The 21,897-nt window shown below is 50.2% G+C and overlaps 3 protein-coding genes and 1 long non-coding RNA gene across 4 annotated transcripts in view; 3 read left to right on the top strand and 1 right to left on the bottom strand.

The window, feature by feature from the left end:
- Positions 1–21,897, bottom strand: part of LOC111941366 (uncharacterized) — a 298,151-nt gene that overhangs the window by 217,527 nt on the left and 58,727 nt on the right. The gene's annotated exons all lie outside the window — the stretch shown is intronic.
- On the top strand, positions 1,722–6,340 carry LOC147648474 (zinc finger protein 541-like). Its single transcript, XM_086868521.1, has 8 exons — positions 1,722–1,765; positions 1,923–2,062; positions 2,511–2,614; positions 3,171–3,246; positions 3,597–3,685; positions 4,221–4,304; positions 5,143–5,306; positions 5,771–6,340. The coding sequence occupies exons 1-8, from the start codon at positions 1,734–1,736 to the stop codon at positions 5,865–5,867; spliced, it is 786 nt and encodes a 261-aa protein (XP_086724647.1). The 5' UTR covers positions 1,722–1,733; the 3' UTR covers positions 5,868–6,340.
- Positions 7,514–21,092, top strand: LOC147648472 (zinc finger protein 541-like). The gene is made up of 11 exons (XM_086868243.1): positions 7,514–7,525; positions 7,684–7,863; positions 7,998–8,201; positions 9,105–9,154; positions 9,312–9,451; positions 9,900–10,003; positions 10,560–10,635; positions 10,986–11,074; positions 11,610–11,693; positions 13,160–13,592; positions 20,955–21,092. Exons 1-10 carry the CDS (start codon positions 7,514–7,516, stop codon positions 13,166–13,168), a joined length of 948 nt encoding a protein of 315 aa, XP_086724369.1. The 3' UTR covers positions 13,169–13,592; positions 20,955–21,092.
- On the top strand, positions 16,396–20,633 carry LOC147648473 (zinc finger protein 541-like). The gene is made up of 8 exons (XM_086868241.1): positions 16,396–16,529; positions 16,687–16,865; positions 17,275–17,378; positions 17,935–18,010; positions 18,361–18,449; positions 18,987–19,070; positions 19,909–20,072; positions 20,537–20,633. Exons 1-8 carry the CDS (start codon positions 16,396–16,398, stop codon positions 20,631–20,633), a joined length of 927 nt encoding a protein of 308 aa, XP_086724367.1.

The following is a 21,897-nucleotide window of genomic DNA, read 5'->3' as shown; positions in this document are numbered from 1 at the left end:
TTTCTGCAAGGGAGCTGGAAGAAAGAAAAAAAGAATTCTGCATTAAATGTTTGCTAGGGAATTGCTGGTGGAGTGTCCCCATCAATTCCCCTGAAAAACACCCTGTTTCTCCAAGTTTCAGGGAATGACGGTTGAGGTGAGAGGCTGCTCAGCTCAAAGGCAGGGAAACATCAAGAGACATCATTAGACATCAGACAGTTTATAAAGGGGGCTGGATGAATGCTTCCACTTTGAGAGAAAGCTGTGGAGCTGCCTCTCCACTGAACGACTGGCAGGCTCTTGCTCCTCTCGCAGCTGGAGCAGAGCCAGGGCCAGGATCCTTCTGCTTCTCCAGTGCAGACAATGTGCTACGGGCCCTTTGACAGAGCCACGCTCCCGTTCAGCTGGAGGCACCTTCCAGAGAAGCACGCAGAAGACCCAGGGCTCTCCCTGCACTGCTTTGCCCTGTCCACAGGTCTAGCAAGAAATGGCCCAGTGGGCAGGTCCTCAGGGCAACCTTGCAGCAGCAGAAGTAAAAGAGGCCAAGGTGCCCCATCCCTGTTTGTGTCCCCTGGCTCCCCTGGCTCCCCTGGCTCCCCCAGGCATGGAATGTTGGGCTGTGCCCATAGCAACTGTCGTCGTTGTCTCCCACTCCTGTGGCCGTTGGTGGAACACTGGTGCTGGACCAGCGCTGGAGCAGCAGCTGCAGGATCTGCTCCTGGGCTGCCCCTGACCAGCCACCTTCTAGCCTCAGTGCCAGATCTGGCCTCCTTGTAGACATCCTGATCTCGTCTGCCAGCAGGCATCCCCACACTACTTTGGCACTGGCAAAGGTAAGAAAATCCCCGTTTGCCCCCAAACCACTAAGAGAACGGCAGGAGGCTCCACTTGGCTGTCCCACCAAGCAGAAGACAGACACGGTCCTCCAATACTTGGCTTTCACTTACAAAAATGGCCTGGTTTCAGCCATTCTTACATACTTTCATCATTTACACTGACATTAGATTTTAGTATCTTTCTAGATTCTTTTTTTCCTACCTGCATTGCATCTCTGTAGATGAATGATAGAGGATAGATCCACTTATCTCTATGGAGATATTGGGATCAATTTGTCTATGTTTTTCAATGCCTCTAGGGCTGCCTCTGCCTCATGGTCAGAGGCAGCTGTGAAATGGGGCTGCCTGGAGTGGTCCTTCTCAACAACACAGTCACAGTATGGCAGAACTTTCTGGGTTGCAAGGCACCCACAAAGTCGAGTCTGGCTCCTGGCCCCGCCCAGGACAGCCTCAAGAATCGCACCCTGTGCCCCAGAGCAATGGCCAAATGTCCATTTTTCAGCTCTGTCAGGCCTGGTGCTGTGACCCCTTCCCTAGGGAGGCTGTGCCAGTGCCCAACCACCCTCTGGCTGAAGAACCTGGTCCTCCTATCCAAGCTAAGCCTTCCCTGGCACAACTTCCATGCCATCCTCTTGGCTCTTCTCACTGGCCCCAAGACTGAAGGCAAGCCTGAAGGCAAGACTGCCTGTCCCTCAGTCTTCCCCTCTTGAGGACACTGCAGGCTGCCACAGGCTCCTGCCTCGCAAGTTCCACGTGAAAAACCCAGCAATTGCACCAAATTGAGGGGAGCTGGGACGCAGGAGCTTGTGCTTTGCAATGACGACGAGGAGGAGAAGGAAGGCTAGCGACACATCTTGGCTGAATTCTTTTTATCTGGGCCATTGTTTTGCTCTCTTCCAGGTGCAAAGGAGAGGCACAATGAAAAGGAAAGCAAGAGCCCACACTGGACCGTGAGTTTTGCCCTAGGGATTAAAGAGCGGCAAAGCTGAGGAATGGCGAGGAGGAGACCTGTCATTTCCCAGTTGGGCTGGGATTGCTTCAAGCCTGTCTGTGGCATGTGTCTCTTGACCACTTGCCCTTCTCCCCTCCACTCCCTTTGCCCTTTAGACACATCAGGGTTGGCAGTGACTTTCAGGCTGAGCTCCCCGAGCTGCAGACCACAGCAGCGAGTGAGGAGGAAGAGCATGCATCCCTGGTCTGGAAGCCTTTGGAGGAAGATGACTCTGACATGGGAAAACCTGACAGAGGTAGCTGCCAAGCTTTTCTTCCAGCCCTGAGATACCTCGGCGTGTCAAATGCTCCTTTTTGTTGGTAAAAGGCAGCTTTTGGCATGCTCTGCATCTCTCCTTGTCTCACCCATCTTCTCCCATGGGAGTGTTAGAGGCAAGGGGAATGCTCCATTCTTGCAGCAGAGCGGGAAAAAGAACAACTTGCCGCCTCTCCCTACCGGTCAGGGGCATTGGCCACTGGAAGGGGAGAGATTGGCCCCTGCCTCTTATTCCAAAGGCTGCTTTCAAGGGAGAGCCAGCACTACGTGGGCCCTTGGTTCAGCTGCCCCTTTCTTTGCTATCCTTTCCATGCTCTCCAGCCGCTTGGCTGTCTTTAGCTCTTGCGCTTTCCTTCTCCCTTGTATTGCAGCCTTTCCCCTTTCTTCCTTCAAGCCTGACTTTCAGTGGGTTTGTGTTGTGCTTGCAGTAAGACAGCTCTTGGACATGGCCAGCGCCCGTGGCGTTTCCGGGCCAGCGGCTAACCTGGAGCTGGCCCTGCACTGCCTGCACCAGGCACGCGGCAGCCTTCCGGTAAGAAGCGGCTCTTTGGGTGCCCAGAAGAGCGGACAGGGAATTCCTAAGGCCTGGGCACTGGGATAGCCACTCCTGGCTGCTCTTTGAAGAAGGGGGGCTAACAAGGAGTGGAGAACTTGCTGCCCGCTGTGTCTCCTCCAGCTACAGCAGAGGCGAGCCCAAATGGCTTGAGCAGGGAGAATATCTCTCCTGGAGGCGCTGCTGGCAGCTCCCACAGCCTGCTCCCTTGTCGATCTCCCGCACATCTGTGTGCTCTAACACATTCTGCGGGGAACTGAGGGGAAATCCCCACAAGCCTCAGTGAGCGCAGGCAATTCTGGCTTCAGGAGAAGCATTGAGGTGGTGAGCAACATGCCACGCTTTGGCAAGTTGGATCAAAGGCTTGGGCAGTAAAAAGGAAGGTTTGGGAGCAACCCCCAGTGTTGAACCCATAGGAGATCCAGCGGGCTGAACCCCTGAAGAGGCAAAGTAGCTGAAAGGTAGCGGCGTTGATGGTTTGTTGGCTCCTTTCTATGGCGGGGAAGCTAAAGCCTTTTTCCCTTTGATCTTGCAGGAGGCTCTGGACATGTTGCTCTCAGGGGGGCCTCCCACACCTCAAGGCCACCCCTTGGCTGATTATCATTACACAGGTAAGCCAAGCACAGCTTGTTCCTTCACTGACAGATACTGCCTGCCGTCCCCTTAATTGCCATGGCAAGCATTTGTGCTTCAACTAATAACGCCACCACAAGGCCTCCTCTTGCCTGGGGCAGGGGAAAGCAGCAGCATCTCCCCCTTCAGCTTGCATTGCAGTTTTCCCTGGGGTTGTTTTGGGGTTTTTTTTCCCCCCTGGAGAATGCCTGCTCCTGTCTCCATTATTCCCAAGGGAGCAGACATGTACGCAGGTGAATGGTGGATGGCGCCAATTTTGTTTTGGCAGCCAGTGGCATCTACTGCAAGTGGATGGAGGCATCAATTGACCTGCTGCTTTTCTTGCCAGACTCTGACAAATGGACACCTGAGGAGAAGGAGTCCTTCGAAAAGGCTTTTCACACCTATGGCAAGGATTTTCATCTCATCCAGAAGCAGGTAAAGCCATAGGACATTGTTTTAAACTAGCAGATCATCAGGAGGAAATGTTGATTATTTCTGCTACCAAATACTGGAATCCAGTCTCTCTCTCTCTCTTCTCAAATCCCAAGAAGAATAACATAATAATGAAACGGGATATTAAAGGCCTGCAAGAAAGGGCTGATTCTGCCTCAAAGGCCCTTTCCTCCAAGCTCTTTCCAAAGACAAAGGCTTCTTCTGTCAGATTTGGTCTCCTAGGTGCGCCAATGCTTCCGCAACACACTGTGTTGGGAGAGCTGGAGTGAATGGGGGAAAGAAAAACTGTGCTACGGATTTGTTGTTGATCTCTGCATCGCATGCGTTCCCACATAGCGTAATACACTGTATAATACACACTGCATAATGCCTCTTTTACCCGCTATTTACTTCATTTTACACCCTACTCAATTTACGCCGTGATTTTGCTTCCGAGGTGACTCCAGAACTCTGCTTTTTCTCCAATGCACCCTACAGGATGGCCATTTTAGAGTCCTTCTTTTTCTCTTCCCAACAGATTCAGAGCAAGACTGTGGCCCAGTGTGTGGACTACTACTACACCTGGAAAAAAGAATATAAACTTGCCAAAAGTCTTGCTCAGGTGAGTGGGAAGAAAATCAAGACAAGCCCGGAGGGTGGAGAAACTGGGAGAAGGGGACTAAACCTGCTGGCAAGCCTGTGAGACACTGCTCTGCCAGGATCACATTGTCCCATCCACTGGAAAGGCGCAGCAGATGCTGCCCAGGCCTTGTTGGTGCTGCTGCTCTTATGCTCTTATGGAGCATAACTTTGACCCAAGAAAGCAGCACTGTCACCAAACTGGGCTTGGACGCTCTACTGACTGCTTTCTCAAGAGCTGGTACCCTCCCTGATTCCAATCAGATCCTTCATTCCCCACTGCTTTCTAACATCAGTAATGCTGGCTGCGCTCGTGGAGATTCTGCAGATGTTCAGGGACCTTTTGTAGCATGCCAGTCGACTCCCCAAAAAGGAGCTGCCCGTGCTGTGGCTCTGCTAAAACTTTCCTTACTGACAAACCAGAATTTGCTTCACAGAGAGAGAGAGAAAGAGATTAGTTTGGGCAGTAGAAACTGGGTAGCTGTGTGTCTTTATGAATTTGGCTGAATTTAAAAGCCATTCCCTGGACAGGGAGGAGAACTAGGGGTAAATAGATGCTAGGCAGAGAGGTACAATTAAGAAATGCAGAACTATAGATAGGCACGTATTGATCCCACCCCTTCAGGCCGTAGAAAGGAGGCGTTTTTTCCTCCAAGTGCTGTGTTTGCATTGCGCTGCAGCCTGCCCCCAAATCCAGCTGTTTTCCCAGCTCTTTAGGCTTGGGAGGAATTTGCTTAGGCCCATGGATTTTGGTGCTGGACGCTCTGATTTCCAGCTTTGTGAGAGGAAGGAAAAATTGATAAGGATTCTTTGATTTCCAGACTGTGAGCGAACCAAAGAGGAGCCAAAGCCCTCCCAGAAAGGAGAATGGGGAGACAGGGAAGAGAAGCCGCAAGAGGGCCCGCAACGCGGAGTGTCCCTGCTGCCAAGCGCCCCAGCCACCCCATTTGGCGGGAGGCCCCTTTCCCTGCGGCCAGTGCAAACAGTGCGCAAGTTCTACCTCTTTCTGCTCAAAGCCTGCGCCTTTGGACTAAAACAGGCTGACCGTGTTCAAAGGCACCACGGGGGAAGCTGAGGGCACTCGCAGGATCGCCTCTCACCGCCGTGCAAAGCCTTACAATGCACTTTCACCCCAAAGAGCTTGGTTAAAGCCCAGCGTTCCCAGGGAAACCTTGCCGTGCCCCACCAAGACACAATTCGAACACAAGTAGGAACAGGGAGACCAAAGCTTGCTTTGATGGTGCCGATCAAATCAAAAATAAGATGAAGCAAAAGGAGGAAGACGTTTGAAGGAACTGCAACCAAAAAGATCAGATTTATGCTTCTGATCAATTTACAGAGGTGCCACAGCCAGAAAAGACAGAAATTCACAGAGAAATGGAAATCTTGGAGCTTGGTTTAATGGGGTGTATTGAATTAACAATGGATGGTTTGTTTCCTGTCTTCCAGGGTGTTTGAAACCGTCAAGGAAAGGAACGCACATCGGAGAAGCCTTCGCCCACGGAAGGAAGCAGGGCCTCTCCCCAAGAAGAAAAGACCAAATTAACCCTGCCGCTTGTCCGGGCCTCACAAGAATTATCTGCCAAATGGCTCTAGATAGAAATCAGATTGGTTTTTCAGTAGTTTATTAGGATTGTTTATTCTTCAATTTAGTTGACTAGATAGACATTTCTCAATTTGTTACTTCAGATTCATTAGCTTTCTTAAAGGGTTATTAGGATTATTAGATTATTATTGTGATTAGATTATTTGATTATTCGATTCTTAGGTTATTAGGTTATGATATTTTTATTGTTAGATTATTAGATTAGATTATTACCTTGTTAGATTATTATTGTTAGATTATTATCCGTCAATGGAAGGGGTTTGGTCCATTATTAGCGTATTAGATTATTATTGTTAGATTATTATCGGTCAATGTAAGAGGTTTAGTGTTGCTCGTTAAGCTCCATCTTTCGTAAGCATCTTGTTTTCATGAAGACAAAATCTGTCTTTCTCATTAAAGCAAAGTTTGTTCCATTTGGTCTTTTTGTCTGTATGAAATCACTCAAGCAATGTCTGTCCCATTTGTTTGCTGTTGCACACACGCTATTGGCCCTGAGAAGAATCTGGGCACATGCATCCTCCCACAGGCCCAGCCCCTTGCACAGCTGGCAGGACCTCCAAAGGTGTCTCCCCATTGTGCCAATGAAATAATGATGGGCTTTCATCCTTGGATTCCTAAAAATCTCAGCTTGGAATGAAAAGGAAGCCTTGGTTTAATTCAATGAATCGGATCTATATGAGTGGGCTTGTCTCATTCTACTTGGAGGGGATAAAAGCTGGGGCTTGTAGTACTTTTGGTCCACAAGCAACATAGCTTTGTTCCATTTTGCTGGACAGATGGACTTGGCCACCTTCAAGGACTTTTCCAACCTCTGCCATTCTATAAAATTAACATCCACATGCACTCCCAAGAAACCAGCAGCTCACTTTCAGCTTCCCTTTCAAAGACCAGCCTCCTGCTCTGGGCCTCAACCAAGCTCCTTAGATCAAGCAAAGCGGGAGTGAACATTATCCTCTCACTTCTCACACCTTTGGTATTTACACCAAAGGAGCAGGAAACTCGCTCCTTTTATCGAGCCCAGCAAATGGCATGGCCTGGCAAGGTCTTGGTAGCAGGGGCTGGGGAGAATGGAGACGAGATGAGGGAGGGGGGAACTACCAGGCTGGTTCTGGGATGCTGACGCAAGCTTGCTCTTGTCTGACGGAGCCACTGCAGGTGGCATTTGGAGCCTCCAAAGCATCTGCTTTGCAGTCGGTCTTTTTACAGCTGCCCCCTGGCTTTGCTGCTCTGTGTGTGTGTGTGTGTGTGTGTGTGTGTGTGTGTGTGTGTGTGTGTGTGTGCAACAAGAAGGCTGGGAAGGAAGCAAGATTTGCTTTTGCCTAACATTAGGCAGGAAAGCAGTAAAACAGGCTCTGTTTTGCCCTATCTGGGACCTAAGTAGTAAAACAAGTGGGAAGGCCATTCGTGTGAAAAAGTAATTCTGTTTGTGCTAGTCTCCCAGCCTTTTGAGAGTAACATCTCATTTCTGCAAGGGAGCTGGAAGAAAGAAAAAAAGAATTCTGCATTAAATGTTTGCTAGGGAATTGCTGGTGGAGTGTCCCCATCAATTCCCCTGAAAAACACCCTGTTTCTCCAAGTTTCAGGGAATGACGGTTGAGGTGAGAGGCTGCTCAGCTCAAAGGCAGGGAAACATCAAGAGACATCATTAGACATCAGACAGTTTATAAAGGGGGCTGGATGATTGCTTCCACTTTGAGAGAAAGCTGTGGAGCTGCCTCTCCACTGAACGACTGGCAGGCTCTTGCTCCTCTCGCAGCTGGAGCAGAGCCAGGGCCAGGATCCTTCTGCTTCTCCAGTGCAGACAATGTGCTACGGGCCCTTTGACAGAGCCACGCTCCCGTTCAGCTGGAGGCACCTTCCAGAGAAGCACGCAGAAGACCCAGGGCTCTCCCTGCACTGCTTTGCCCTGTCCACAGGTCTAGCAAGAAATGGCCCAGTGGGCAGGTCCTCAGGGCAACCTTGCAGCAGCAGAAGTAAAAGAGGCCAAGGTGCCCCATCCCTGTTTGTGTCCCCTGGCTCCCCTGGCTCCCCTGGCTCCCCCAGGCATGGAATGTTGGGCTGTGCCCATAGCAACTGTCGTCGTTGTCTCCCACTCCTGTGGCCGTTGGTGGAACACTGGTGCTGGACCAGCGCTGGAGCAGCAGCTGCAGGATCTGCTCCTGGGCTGCCCCTGACCAGCCACCTTCTAGCCTCAGTGCCAGATCTGGCCTCCTTGTAGACATCCTGATCTCGTCTGCCAGCAGGCATCCCCACACTACTTTGGCACTGGCAAAGGTAAGAAAATCCCCGTTTGCCCCCAAACCACTAAGAGAACGGCAGGAGGCTCCACTTGGCTGTCCCACCAAGCAGAAGACAGACACGGTCCTCCAATACTTGGCTTTCACTTACAAAAATGGCCTGGTTTCAGCCATTCTTACATACTTTCATCATTTACACTGACATTAGATTTTAGTATCTTTCTAGATTCTTTTTTTCCTACCTGCATTGCATCTCTGTAGATGAATGATAGAGGATAGATCCACTTATCTCTATGGAGATATTGGGATCAATTTGTCTATGTTTTTCAATGCCTCTAGGGCTGCCTCTGCCTCATGGTCAGAGGCAGCTGTGAAATGGGGCTGCCTGGAGTGGTCCTTCTCAACAACACAGTCACAGTATGGCAGAACTTTCTGGGTTGCAAGGCACCCACAAAGTCGAGTCTGGCTCCTGGCCCCGCCCAGGACAGCCTCAAGAATCGCACCCTGTGCCCCAGAGCAATGGCCAAATGTCCATTTTTCAGCTCTGTCAGGCCTGGTGCTGTGACCCCTTCCCTAGGGAGGCTGTGCCAGTGCCCAACCACCCTCTGGCTGAAGAACCTGGTCCTCCTATCCAAGCTAAGCCTTCCCTGGCACAACTTCCATGCCATCCTCTTGGCTCTTCTCACTGGCCCCAAGACTGAAGGCAAGCCTGAAGGCAAGACTGCCTGTCCCTCAGTCTTCCCCTCTTGAGGACACTGCAGGCTGCCACAGGCTCCTGCCTCGCAAGTTCCACGTGAAAAACCCAGCAATTGCACCAAATTGAGGGGAGCTGGGACGCAGGAGCTTGTGCTTTGCAATGACGACGAGGAGGAGAAGGAAGGCTAGCGACACATCTTGGCTGAATTCTTTTTATCTGGGCCATTGTTTTGCTCTCTTCCAGGTGCAAAGGAGAGGCACAATGAAAAGGAAAGCAAGAGCCCACACTGGACCGTGAGTTTTGCCCTAGGGATTAAAGAGCGGCAAAGCTGAGGAATGGCGAGGAGGAGACCTGTCATTTCCCAGTTGGGCTGGGATTGCTTCAAGCCTGTCTGTGGCATGTGTCTCTTGACCACTTGCCCTTCTCCCCTCCACTCCCTTTGCCCTTTAGACACATCAGGGTTGGCAGTGACTTTCAGGCTGAGCTCCCCGAGCTGCAGACCACAGCAGCGAGTGAGGAGGAAGAGCATGCATCCCTGGTCTGGAAGCCTTTGGAGGAAGATGACTCTGACATGGGAAAACCTGACAGAGGTAGCTGCCAAGCTTTTCTTCCAGCCCTGAGATACCTCGGCGTGTCAAATGCTCCTTTTTGTTGGTAAAAGGCAGCTTTTGGCATGCTCTGCATCTCTCCTTGTCTCACCCATCTTCTCCCATGGGAGTGTTAGAGGCAAGGGGAATGCTCCATTCTTGCAGCAGAGCGGGAAAAAGAACAACTTGCCGCCTCTCCCTACCGGTCAGGGGCATTGGCCACTGGAAGGGGAGAGATTGGCCCCTGCCTCTTATTCCAAAGGCTGCTTTCAAGGGAGAGCCAGCACTACGTGGGCCCTTGGTTCAGCTGCCCCTTTCTTTGCTATCCTTTCCATGCTCTCCAGCCGCTTGGCTGTCTTTAGCTCTTGCGCTTTCCTTCTCCCTTGTATTGCAGCCTTTCCCCTTTCTTCCTTCAAGCCTGACTTTCAGTGGGTTTGTGTTGTGCTTGCAGTAAGACAGCTCTTGGACATGGCCAGCGCCCGTGGCGTTTCCGGGCCAGCGGCTAACCTGGAGCTGGCCCTGCACTGCCTGCACCAGGCACGCGGCAGCCTTCCGGTAAGAAGCGGCTCTTTGGGTGCCCAGAAGAGCGGACAGGGAATTCCTAAGGCCTGGGCACTGGGATAGCCACTCCTGGCTGCTCTTTGAAGAAGGGGGGCTAACAAGGAGTGGAGAACTTGCTGCCCGCTGTGTCTCCTCCAGCTACAGCAGAGGCGAGCCCAAATGGCTTGAGCAGGGAGAATATCTCTCCTGGAGGCGCTGCTGGCAGCTCCCACAGCCTGCTCCCTTGTCGATCTCCCGCACATCTGTGTGCTCTAACACATTCTGCGGGGAACTGAGGGGAAATCCCCACAAGCCTCAGTGAGCGCAGGCAATTCTGGCTTCAGGAGAAGCATTGAGGTGGTGAGCAACATGCCACGCTTTGGCAAGTTGGATCAAAGGCTTGGGCAGTAAAAAGGAAGGTTTGGGAGCAACCCCCAGTGTTGAACCCATAGGAGATCCAGCGGGCTGAACCCCTGAAGAGGCAAAGTAGCTGAAAGGTAGCGGCGTTGATGGTTTGTTGGCTCCTTTCTATGGCGGGGAAGCTAAAGCCTTTTTCCCTTTGATCTTGCAGGAGGCTCTGGACATGTTGCTCTCAGGGGGGCCTCCCACACCTCAAGGCCACCCCTTGGCTGATTATCATTACACAGGTAAGCCAAGCACAGCTTGTTCCTTCACTGACAGATACTGCCTGCCGTCCCCTTAATTGCCATGGCAAGCATTTGTGCTTCAACTAATAACGCCACCACAAGGCCTCCTCTTGCCTGGGGCAGGGGAAAGCAGCAGCATCTCCCCCTTCAGCTTGCATTGCAGTTTTCCCTGGGGTTGTTTTGGGGTTTTTTTTCCCCCCTGGAGAATGCCTGCTCCTGTCTCCATTATTCCCAAGGGAGCAGACATGTACGCAGGTGAATGGTGGATGGCGCCAATTTTGTTTTGGCAGCCAGTGGCATCTACTGCAAGTGGATGGAGGCATCAATTGACCTGCTGCTTTTCTTGCCAGACTCTGACAAATGGACACCTGAGGAGAAGGAGTCCTTCGAAAAGGCTTTTCACACCTATGGCAAGGATTTTCATCTCATCCAGAAGCAGGTAAAGCCATAGGACATTGTTTTAAACTAGCAGATCATCAGGAGGAAATGTTGATTATTTCTGCTACCAAATACTGGAATCCAGTCTCTCTCTCTCTCTTCTCAAATCCCAAGAAGAATAACATAATAATGAAACGGGATATTAAAGGCCTGCAAGAAAGGGCTGATTCTGCCTCAAAGGCCCTTTCCTCCAAGCTCTTTCCAAAGACAAAGGCTTCTTCTGTCAGATTTGGTCTCCTAGGTGCGCCAATGCTTCCGCAACACACTGTGTTGGGAGAGCTGGAGTGAATGGGGGAAAGAAAAACTGTGCTACGGATTTGTTGTTGATCTCTGCATCGCATGCGTTCCCACATAGCGTAATACACTGTATAATACACACTGCATAATGCCTCTTTTACCCGCTATTTACTTCATTTTACACCCTACTCAATTTACGCCGTGATTTTGCTTCCGAGGTGACTCCAGAACTCTGCTTTTTCTCCAATGCACCCTACAGGATGGCCATTTTAGAGTCCTTCTTTTTCTCTTCCCAACAGATTCAGAGCAAGACTGTGGCCCAGTGTGTGGACTACTACTACACCTGGAAAAAAGAATATAAACTTGCCAAAAGTCTTGCTCAGGTGAGTGGGAAGAAAATCAAGACAAGCCCGGAGGGTGGAGAAACTGGGAGAAGGGGACTAAACCTGCTGGCAAGCCTGTGAGACACTGCTCTGCCAGGATCACATTGTCCCATCCACTGGAAAGGCGCAGCAGATGCTGCCCAGGCCTTGTTGGTGCTGCTGCTCTTATGCTCTTATGGAGCATAACTTTGACCCAAGAAAGCAGCACTGTCACCAAACTGGGCTTGGACGCTCTACTGACTGCTTTCTCAAGAGCTGGTACCCTCCCTGATTCCAATCAGATCCTTCATTCCCCACTGCTTTCTAACATCAGTAATGCTGGCTGCGCTCGTGGAGATTCTGCAGATGTTCAGGGACCTTTTGTAGCATGCCAGTCGACTCCCCAAAAAGGAGCTGCCCGTGCTGTGGCTCTGCTAAAACTTTCCTTACTGACAAACCAGAATTTGCTTCACAGAGAGAGAGAGAAAGAGATTAGTTTGGGCAGTAGAAACTGGGTAGCTGTGTGTCTTTATGAATTTGGCTGAATTTAAAAGCCATTCCCTGGACAGGGAGGAGAACTAGGGGTAAATAGATGCTAGGCAGAGAGGTACAATTAAGAAATGCAGAACTATAGATAGGCACGTATTGATCCCACCCCTTCAGGCCGTAGAAAGGAGGCGTTTTTTCCTCCAAGTGCTGTGTTTGCATTGCGCTGCAGCCTGCCCCCAAATCCAGCTGTTTTCCCAGCTCTTTAGGCTTGGGAGGAATTTGCTTAGGCCCATGGATTTTGGTGCTGGACGCTCTGATTTCCAGCTTTGTGAGAGGAAGGAAAAATTGATAAGGATTCTTTGATTTCCAGACTGTGAGCGAACCAAAGAGGAGCCAAAGCCCTCCCAGAAAGGAGAATGGGGAGACAGGGAAGAGAAGCCGCAAGAGGGCCCGCAACGCGGAGTGTCCCTGCTGCCAAGCGCCCCAGCCACCCCATTTGGCGGGAGGCCCCTTTCCCTGCGGCCAGTGCAAACAGTGCGCAAGTTCTACCTCTTTCTGCTCAAAGCCTGCGCCTTTGGACTAAAACAGGCTGACCGTGTTCAAAGGCACCACGGGGGAAGCTGAGGGCACTCGCAGGATCGCCTCTCACCGCCGTGCAAAGCCTTACAATGCACTTTCACCCCAAAGAGCTTGGTTAAAGCCCAGCGTTCCCAGGGAAACCTTGCCGTGCCCCACCAAGACACAATTCGAACACAAGTAGGAACAGGGAGACCAAAGCTTGCTTTGATGGTGCCGATCAAATCAAAAATAAGATGAAGCAAAAGGAGGAAGACGTTTGAAGGAACTGCAACCAAAAAGATCAGATTTATGCTTCTGATCAATTTACAGAGGTGCCACAGCCAGAAAAGACAGAAATTCACAGAGAAATGGAAATCTTGGAGCTTGGTTTAATGGGGTGTATTGAATTAACAATGGATGGTTTGTTTCCTGTCTTCCAGGGTGTTTGAAACCGTCAAGGAAAGGAACGCACATCGGAGAAGCCTTCGCCCACGGAAGGAAGCAGGGCCTCTCCCCAAGAAGAAAAGACCAAATTAACCCTGCCGCTTGTCCGGGCCTCACAAGAATTATCTGCCAAATGGCTCTAGATAGAAATCAGATTGGTTTTTCAGTAGTTTATTAGGATTGTTTATTCTTCAATTTAGTTGACTAGATAGACATTTCTCAATTTGTTACTTCAGATTCATTAGCTTTCTTAAAGGGTTATTAGGATTATTAGATTATTATTGTGATTAGATTATTTGATTATTCGATTCTTAGGTTATTAGGTTATGATATTTTTATTGTTAGATTATTAGATTAGATTATTACCTTGTTAGATTATTATTGTTAGATTATTATCCGTCAATGGAAGGGGTTTGGTCCATTATTAGCGTATTAGATTATTATTGTTAGATTATTATCGGTCAATGTAAGAGGTTTAGTGTTGCTCGTTAAGCTCCATCTTTCGTAAGCATCTTGTTTTCATGAAGACAAAATCTGTCTTTCTCATTAAAGCAAAGTTTGTTCCATTTGGTCTTTTTGTCTGTATGAAATCACTCAAGCAATGTCTGTCCCATTTGTTTGCTGTTGCACACACGCTATTGGCCCTGAGAAGAATCTGGGCACATGCATCCTCCCACAGGCCCAGCCCCTTGCACAGCTGGCAGGACCTCCAAAGGTGTCTCCCCATTGTGCCAATGAAATAATGATGGGCTTTCATCCTTGGATTCCTAAAAATCTCAGCTTGGAATGAAAAGGAAGCCTTGGTTTAATTCAATGAATCGGATCTATATGAGTGGGCTTGTCTCATTCTACTTGGAGGGGATAAAAGCTGGGGCTTGTAGTACTTTTGGTCCACAAGCAACATAGCTTTGTTCCATTTTGCTGGACAGATGGACTTGGCCACCTTCAAGGACTTTTCCAACCTCTGCCATTCTATAAAATTAACATCCACATGCACTCCCAAGAAACCAGCAGCTCACTTTCAGCTTCCCTTTCAAAGACCAGCCTCCTGCTCTGGGCCTCAACCAAGCTCCTTAGATCAAGCAAAGCGGGAGTGAACATTATCCTCTCACTTCTCACACCTTTGGTATTTACACCAAAGGAGCAGGAAACTCGCTCCTTTTATCGAGCCCAGCAAATGGCATGGCCTGGCAAGGTCTTGGTAGCAGGGGCTGGGGAGAATGGAGACGAGATGAGGGAGGGGGGAACTACCAGGCTGGTTCTGGGATGCTGACGCAAGCTTGCTCTTGTCTGACGGAGCCACTGCAGGTGGCATTTGGAGCCTCCAAAGCATCTGCTTTGCAGTCGGTCTTTTTACAGCTGCCCCCTGGCTTTGCTGCTCTGTGTGTGTGTGTGTGTGTGTGTGTGTGTGTGTGTGTGCAACAAGAAGGCTGGGAAGGAAGCAAGATTTGCTTTTGCCTAACATTAGGCAGGAAAGCAGTAAAACAGGCTCTGTTTTGCCCTATCTGGGACCTAAGTAGTAAAACAAGTGGGAAGGCCATTCGTGTGAAAAAGTAATTCTGTTTGTGCTAGTCTCCCAGCCTTTTGAGAGTAACATCTCATTTCTGCAAGGGAGCTGGAAGAAAGAAAAAAAGAATTCTGCATTAAATGTTTGCTAGGGAATTGCTGGTGGAGTGTCCCCATCAATTCCCCTGAAAAACACCCTGTTTCTCCAAGTTTCAGGGAATGACGGTTGAGGTGAGAGGCTGCTCAGCTCAAAGGCAGGGAAACATCAAGAGACATCATTAGACATCAGACAGTTTATAAAGGGGGCTGGATGATTGCTTCCACTTTGAGAGAAAGCTGTGGAGCTGCCTCTCCACTGAACGACTGGCAGGCTCTTGCTCCTCTCGCAGCTGGAGCAGAGACAGGGCCAGGATCCTTCTGCTTCTCCAGTGCAGACAATGTGCTACGGGCCCTTTGACAGAGCCACGCTCCCGTTCAGCTGGAGGCACCTTCCAGAGAAGCACGCAGAAGACCCAGGGCTCTCCCTGCACTGCTTTGCCCTGTCCACAGGTCTAGCAAGAAATGGCCCAGTGGGCAGGTCCTCAGGGCAACCTTGCAGCAGCAGAAGTAAAAGAGGCCAAGGTGCCCCATCCCTGTTTGTGTCCCCTGGCTCCCCTGGCTCCCCTGGCTCCCCCAGGCATGGAATGTTGGGCTGTGCCCATAGCAACTGTCGTCGTTGTCTCCCACTCCTGTGGCCGTTGGTGGAACACTGGTGCTGGACCAGCGCTGGAGCAGCAGCTGCAGGATCTGCTCCTGGGCTGCCCCTGACCAGCCACCTTCTAGCCTCAGTGCCAGATCTGGCCTCCTTGTAGACATCCTGATCTCGTCTGCCAGCAGGCATCCCCACACTACTTTGGCACTGGCAAAGGTAAGAAAATCCCCGTTTGCCCCCAAACCACTAAGAGAACGGCAGGAGGCTCCACTTGGCTGTCCCACCAAGCAGAAGACAGACACGGTCCTCCAATACTTGGCTTTCACTTACAAAAATGGCCTGGTTTCAGCCATTCTTACATACTTTCATCATTTACACTGACATTAGATTTTAGTATCTTTCTAGATTCTTTTTTTCCTACCTGCATTGCATCCCTGTAGATGAATGATAGAGGATAGATCCTCTTATCTCTATGGAGATATTGGGATCAATTTGTCTATGTTTTTCAATGCCTCTAGGGCTGCCTCTGCCTCATGGTCAGAGGCAGCTGTGAAATGGGGCTGCCTGGAGTGGTCCTTCTCAACAACACAGTCACAGTATGGCAGAACTTTCTGGGTTGCAAGGCACCCACAAAGTTGAGTCTGGCTCCTGGCCCCGCCCAGGACAGCCTCAAGAATCGCACCCTGTGCCCCAGAGCAATGGCCAAATGTCCATTTTTCAGCTCTGTCAGGCCTGGTGCTGTGACCCCTTCCCTAGGGAGGCTGTGCCAGTGCCCAACCACCCTCTGGCTGAAGAACCTGGTCCTCCTATCCAAGCTAAGCCTTCCCTGGCACAACTTCCATGCCATCCTCTTGGCTCTTCTCACTGGCCCCAAGACTGAAGGCAAGCCTGAAGGCAAGACTGCCTGTCCCTCAGTCTTCCCCTCTTGAGGACACTGCAGGCTGCCACAGGCTCCTGCCTTGCAAGTTCCACGTGAAAAACCCAGCAATTGCACCAAATTGAGGGGAGCTGGGACGCAGGAGCTTGTGCTTTGCAATGACGACGAGGAGGAGAAGGAAGGCTAGCGACACATCTTGGCTGAATTCTTTTTATCTGGGCCATTGTTTTGCTCTCTTCCAGGTGCAAAGGAGAGGCACAATGAAAAGGAAAGCAAGAGCCCACACTGGACCGTGAGTTTTGCCCTAGGGATTAAAGAGCGGCAAAGCTGAGGAATGGCGAGGAGGAGACCTGTCATTTCCCAGTTGGGCTGGGATTGCTTCAAGCCTGTCTGTGGCATGTGTCTCTTGACCACTTGCCCTTCTCCCCTCCACTCCCTTTGCCCTTTAGACACATCAGGGTTGGCAGTGACTTTCAGGCTGAGCTCCCCGAGCTGCAGACCACAGCAGCGAGTGAGGAGGAAGAGCATGCATCCCTGGTCTGGAAGCCTTTGGAGGAAGATGACTCTGACATGGGAAAACCTGACAGAGGTAGCTGCCAAGCTTTTCTTCCAGCCCTGAGATACCTCGGCGTGTCAAATGCTCCTTTTTGTTGGTAAAAGGCAGCTTTTGGCATGCTCTGCATCTCTCCTTGTCTCACCCATCTTCTCCCATGGGAGTGTTAGAGGCAAGGGGAATGCTCCATTCTTGCAGCAGAGCGGGAAAAAGAACAACTTGCCGCCTCTCCCTACCGGTCAGGGGCATTGGCCACTGGAAGGGGAGAGATTGGCCCCTGCCTCTTATTCCAAAGGCTGCTTTCAAGGGAGAGCCAGCACTACGTGGGCCCTTGGTTCAGCTGCCCCTTTCTTTGCTATCCTTTCCATGCTCTCCAGCCGCTTGGCTGTCTTTAGCTCTTGTGCTTTCCTTCTCCCTTGTATTGCAGCCTTTCCCCTTTCTTCCTTCAAGCCTGACTTTCAGTGGGTTTGTGTTGTGCTTGCAGTAAGACAGCTCTTGGACATGGCCAGCGCCCGTGGCGTTTCCGGGCCAGCGGCTAACCTGGAGCTGGCCCTGCACTGCCTGCACCAGGCACGCGGCAGCCTTCCGGTAAGAAGCGGCTCTTTGGGTGCCCAGAAGAGCGGACAGGGAATTCCTAAGGCCTGGGCACTGGGATAGCCACTCCTGGCTGCTCTTTGAAGAAGGGGGGCTAACAAGGAGTGGAGAACTTGCTGCCCGCTGTGTCTCCTCCAGCTACAGCAGAGGCGAGCCCAAATGGCTTGAGCAGGGAGAATATCTCTCCTGGAGGCGCTGCTGGCAGCTCCCACAGCCTGCTCCCTTGTCGATCTCCCGCACATCTGTGTGCTCTAACACATTCTGCGGGGAACTGAGGGGAAATCCCCACAAGCCTCAGTGAGCGCAGGCAATTCTGGCTTCAGGAGAAGCATTGAGGTGGTGAGCAACATGCCACGCTTTGGCAAGTTGGATCAAAGGCTTGGGCAGTAAAAAGGAAGGTTTGGGAGCAACCCCCAGTGTTGAACCCATAGGAGATCCAGCGGGCTGAACCCCTGAAGAGGCAAAGTAGCTGAAAGGTAGCGGCGTTGATGGTTTGTTGGCTCCTTTCTATGGCGGGGAAGCTAAAGCCTTTTTCCCTTTGATCTTGCAGGAGGCTCTGGACATGTTGCTCTCAGGGGGGCCTCCCACACCTCAAGGCCACCCCTTGGCTGATTATCATTACACAGGTAAGCCAAGCACAGCTTGTTCCTTCACTGACAGATACTGCCTGCCGTCCCCTTAATTGCCATGGCAAGCATTTGTGCTTCAACTAATAACGCCACCACAAGGCCTCCTCTTGCCTGGGGCAGGGGAAAGCAGCAGCATCTCCCCCTTCAGCTTGCATTGCAGTTTTCCCTGGGGTTGTTTTGGGGTTTTTTTTCCCCCCTGGAGAATGCCTGCTCCTGTCTCCATTATTCCCAAGGGAGCAGACATGTACGCAGGTGAATGGTGGATGGCGCCAATTTTGTTTTGGCAGCCAGTGGCATCTACTGCAAGTGGATGGAGGCATCAATTGACCTGCTGCTTTTCTTGCCAGACTCTGACAAATGGACACCTGAGGAGAAGGAGTCCTTCGAAAAGGCTTTTCACACCTATGGCAAGGATTTTCATCTCATCCAGAAGCAGGTAAAGCCATAGGACATTGTTTTAAACTAGCAGATCATCAGGAGGAAATGTTGATTATTTCTGCTACCAAATACTGGAATCCAGTCTCTCTCTCTCTCTTCTCAAATCCCAAGAAGAATAACATAATAATGAAACGGGATATTAAAGGCCTGCAAGAAAGGGCTGATTCTGCCTCAAAGGCCCTTTCCTCCAAGCTCTTTCCAAAGACAAAGGCTTCTTCTGTCAGATTTGGTCTCCTAGGTGCGCCGATGCTTCCGCAACACACTGTGTTGGGAGAGCTGGAGTGAATGGGGGAAAGAAAAACTGTGCTACACGGATTTGTTGTTGATCTCTGCATCGCATGCGTTCCCACATAGCGTAATACACTGTATAATACACACTGCATAATGCCTCTTTTACCCGCTATTTACTTCATTTTACACCCTACTCAATTTACGCCGTGATTTTGCTTCCGAGGTGACTCCAGAACTCTGCTTTTTCTCCAATGCACCCTACAGGATGGCCATTTTAGAGTCCTTCTTTTTCTCTTCCCAACAGATTCAGAGCAAGACTGTGGCCCAGTGTGTGGACTACTACTACACCTGGAAAAAAGAATATAAACTTGCCAAAAGTCTTGCTCAGGTGAGTGGGAAGAAAATCAAGACAAGCCCGGAGGGTGGAGAAACTGGGAGAAGGGGACTAAACCTGCTGGCAAGCCTGTGAGACACTGCTCTGCCAGGATCACATTGTCCCATCCACTGGAAAGGCGCAGCAGATGCTGCCCAGGCCTTGTTGGTGCTGCTGCTCTTATGCTCTTATGGAGCATAACTTTGACCCAAGAAAGCAGCACTGTCACCAAACTGGGCTTGGACGCTCTACTGACTGCTTTCTCAAGAGCTGGTACCCTCCCTGATTCCAATCAGATCCTTCATTCCCCACTGCTTTCTAACATCAGTAATGCTGGCTGCGCTCGTGGAGATTCTGCAGATGTTCAGGGACCTTTTGTAGCATGCCAGTCGACTCCCCAAAAAGGAGCTGCCCGTGCTGTGGCTCTGCTAAAACTTTCCTTACTGACAAACCAGAATTTGCTTCACAGAGAGAGAGAGAAAGAGATTAGTTTGGGCAGTAGAAACTGGGTAGCTGTGTGTCTTTATGAATTTGGCTGAATTTAAAAGCCATTCCCTGGACAGGGAGGAGAACTAGGGGTAAATAGATGCTAGGCAGAGAGGTACAATTAAGAAATGCAGAACTATAGATAGGCACGTATTGATCCCACCCCTTCAGGCCGTAGAAAGGAGGCGTTTTTTCCTCCAAGTGCTGTGTTTGCATTGCGCTGCAGCCTGCCCCCAAATCCAGCTGTTTTCCCAGCTCTTTAGGCTTGGGAGGAATTTGCTTAGGCCCATGGATTTTGGTGCTGGACGCTCTGATTTCCAGCTTTGTGAGAGGAAGGAAAAATTGATAAGGATTCTTTGATTTCCAGACTGTGAGCGAACCAAAGAGGAGCCAAAGCCCTCCCAGAAAGGAGAATGGGGAGACAGGGAAGAGAAGCCGCAAGAGGGCCCGCAACGCGGAGTGTCCCTGCTGCCAAGCGCCCCAGCCACCCCATTTGGCGGGAGGCCCCTTTCCCTGCGGCCAGTGCAAGCGGTGCGCAAGTTCTACCTCTTTCTTCTCAAAGCCTGCGCCTTTGGACTAAAACAGGCTGACCGTGTTCAAAGGCACCACGGGGGAAGCTGAGGGCACTCGCAGGATCGCCTCTCACCGCCGTGCAAAGCCTTACAAGCCACTTGCACCCCAAAGAGCTTGGTTAAAGCCCAGCGTTCCCAGGGAAACCTTGCCGTGCCCCACCAAGACACAATTCGAACACAAGTAGGAATAGGGAGACCAAAGCTTGCTTTGATGGTGCTGACCAAATCAAAAATAAGATGAAGCAAAAGGAGGAAGACGTTTGAAGGAACTGCAACCAGAAAGATCAGGTTTATGCTTCTGATCAATTTACAGAGGTGCCACAGCCAGAAAAGACAGAAATTCACGGAGACATGGAAATCTTGGAGCTCGGTTTAATGGGGTGTATTGAATTAACAATGGATGGTTTGTTTCCTGTCTTCCAGGGTGTTTGAAACCGTCAAGGAAAGGAACGCACATCGGAGAAGCCTTCGCCCACGGAAGGAAGCAGGGCCTCTCCCCAAGAAGAAAAGACCAAATTAACCCTGCCGCTTGTCCGGGCCTCACAAGAATTATCTGCCAAATGGCTCTAGATAGAAATCAGATTGCTTTTTCAGTAGTTTATTAGGATTGTTTATTCTTCAATTTAGTTGACTAGATAGACATTTCTCAATTTGTTACTTCAGATTCATTAGCTTTCTTAAAGGGTTATTAGGATTATTAGATTATTATTGTGATTAGATAATTTGATTATTCGATTCTTAGGTTATTAGGTTATGATATTTTTATTGTTAGATTATTAGATTAGATTATTACCTTGTTAGATTATTATCCGTCAACGGAAGGGGTTTGGTCCATTATTAGCTTATTAGATTATTACTGTTAGGTTATTATCGGTCAATGTAAGAGGTTTAGCGTTGCTCGTTAAGCTCCATCTTTTGTTAATATCTTGCTTTCATTAAGACAAAATCTGTCTTTCTCATTAAAGCAAAGTTTGTTCCATTTGGTCTTTTTGTCTGTATGAAATCACTCAAGCAATGTCTGTCCCATTTGTTTGCTGTTGCAAACACGGTATTGGCCCTGAGAAGAATCTGGGCACGTGCATCCTCCCACAGGCCCAGCCCCTTGCACAGCTGGCAGGATCTCCAAAGGTGTCTCCCCATTGTGCCAGTGAAATAATGATGGGCTTTCATCCTTGGATTCCTAAAAATCTCAGCTTGGAATGAAAAGGAAGCCTTGGTTTAATTCAATGAATCGGATCTATATGAGTGGGCTTGTCTCATTCTACTTGGAGGGGATAAAAGCTGGGGCTTGTAGTACTTTTGGTCCACAAGCAACATAGCTTTGTTCCATTTTGCTGGACAGATGGACTTGGCCACCTTCAAGGACTTTTCCAACATCTGCCATTCTATAAAATTAACATCCACATGCATTCCCAAGAAACCAGCAGCTCACTTTCAGTTTCCCTTTCAAAGACCAGCCTCCTGCTCTGGGCCTCGACCAAGCTCCTTAGATCAAGCAAAACGGGAGTGAACATTATCCTCTCACTTCTCACACCTTTGGTATTTACACCAAAGGAGCAGGAAACTCGCTCCTTTTATCGAGCCCAGCAAATGGCATGGCCTGGCAAGGTCTTGGGAGCAGGGGCTGGGGAGAATGGAGACAAGATGAGGGAGGGGGGAACTACCAGGCTGGTTCTGGGATGCTGACGCAAGCTTGCTCTTGTCTGACGGAGCCACTGCAGGTGGGATTTGGAGCCTCCAAAGCATCTGCTTTGCAGTGGGCCTTGTTACAGCTGCCCCCTGGC

The sequence above is a fragment of the Cyanistes caeruleus genome, chromosome Z (assembly GCF_971803275.1).
Source record: "Cyanistes caeruleus chromosome Z, bCyaCae1.hap1.1, whole genome shotgun sequence".
NCBI classification, from domain to species: Eukaryota; Metazoa; Chordata; class Aves; order Passeriformes; family Paridae; genus Cyanistes; species Cyanistes caeruleus.
The sequence above is the reverse complement of the archived record's forward strand: the minus strand, read 5'-3'. Positions and strand labels throughout refer to the sequence as shown.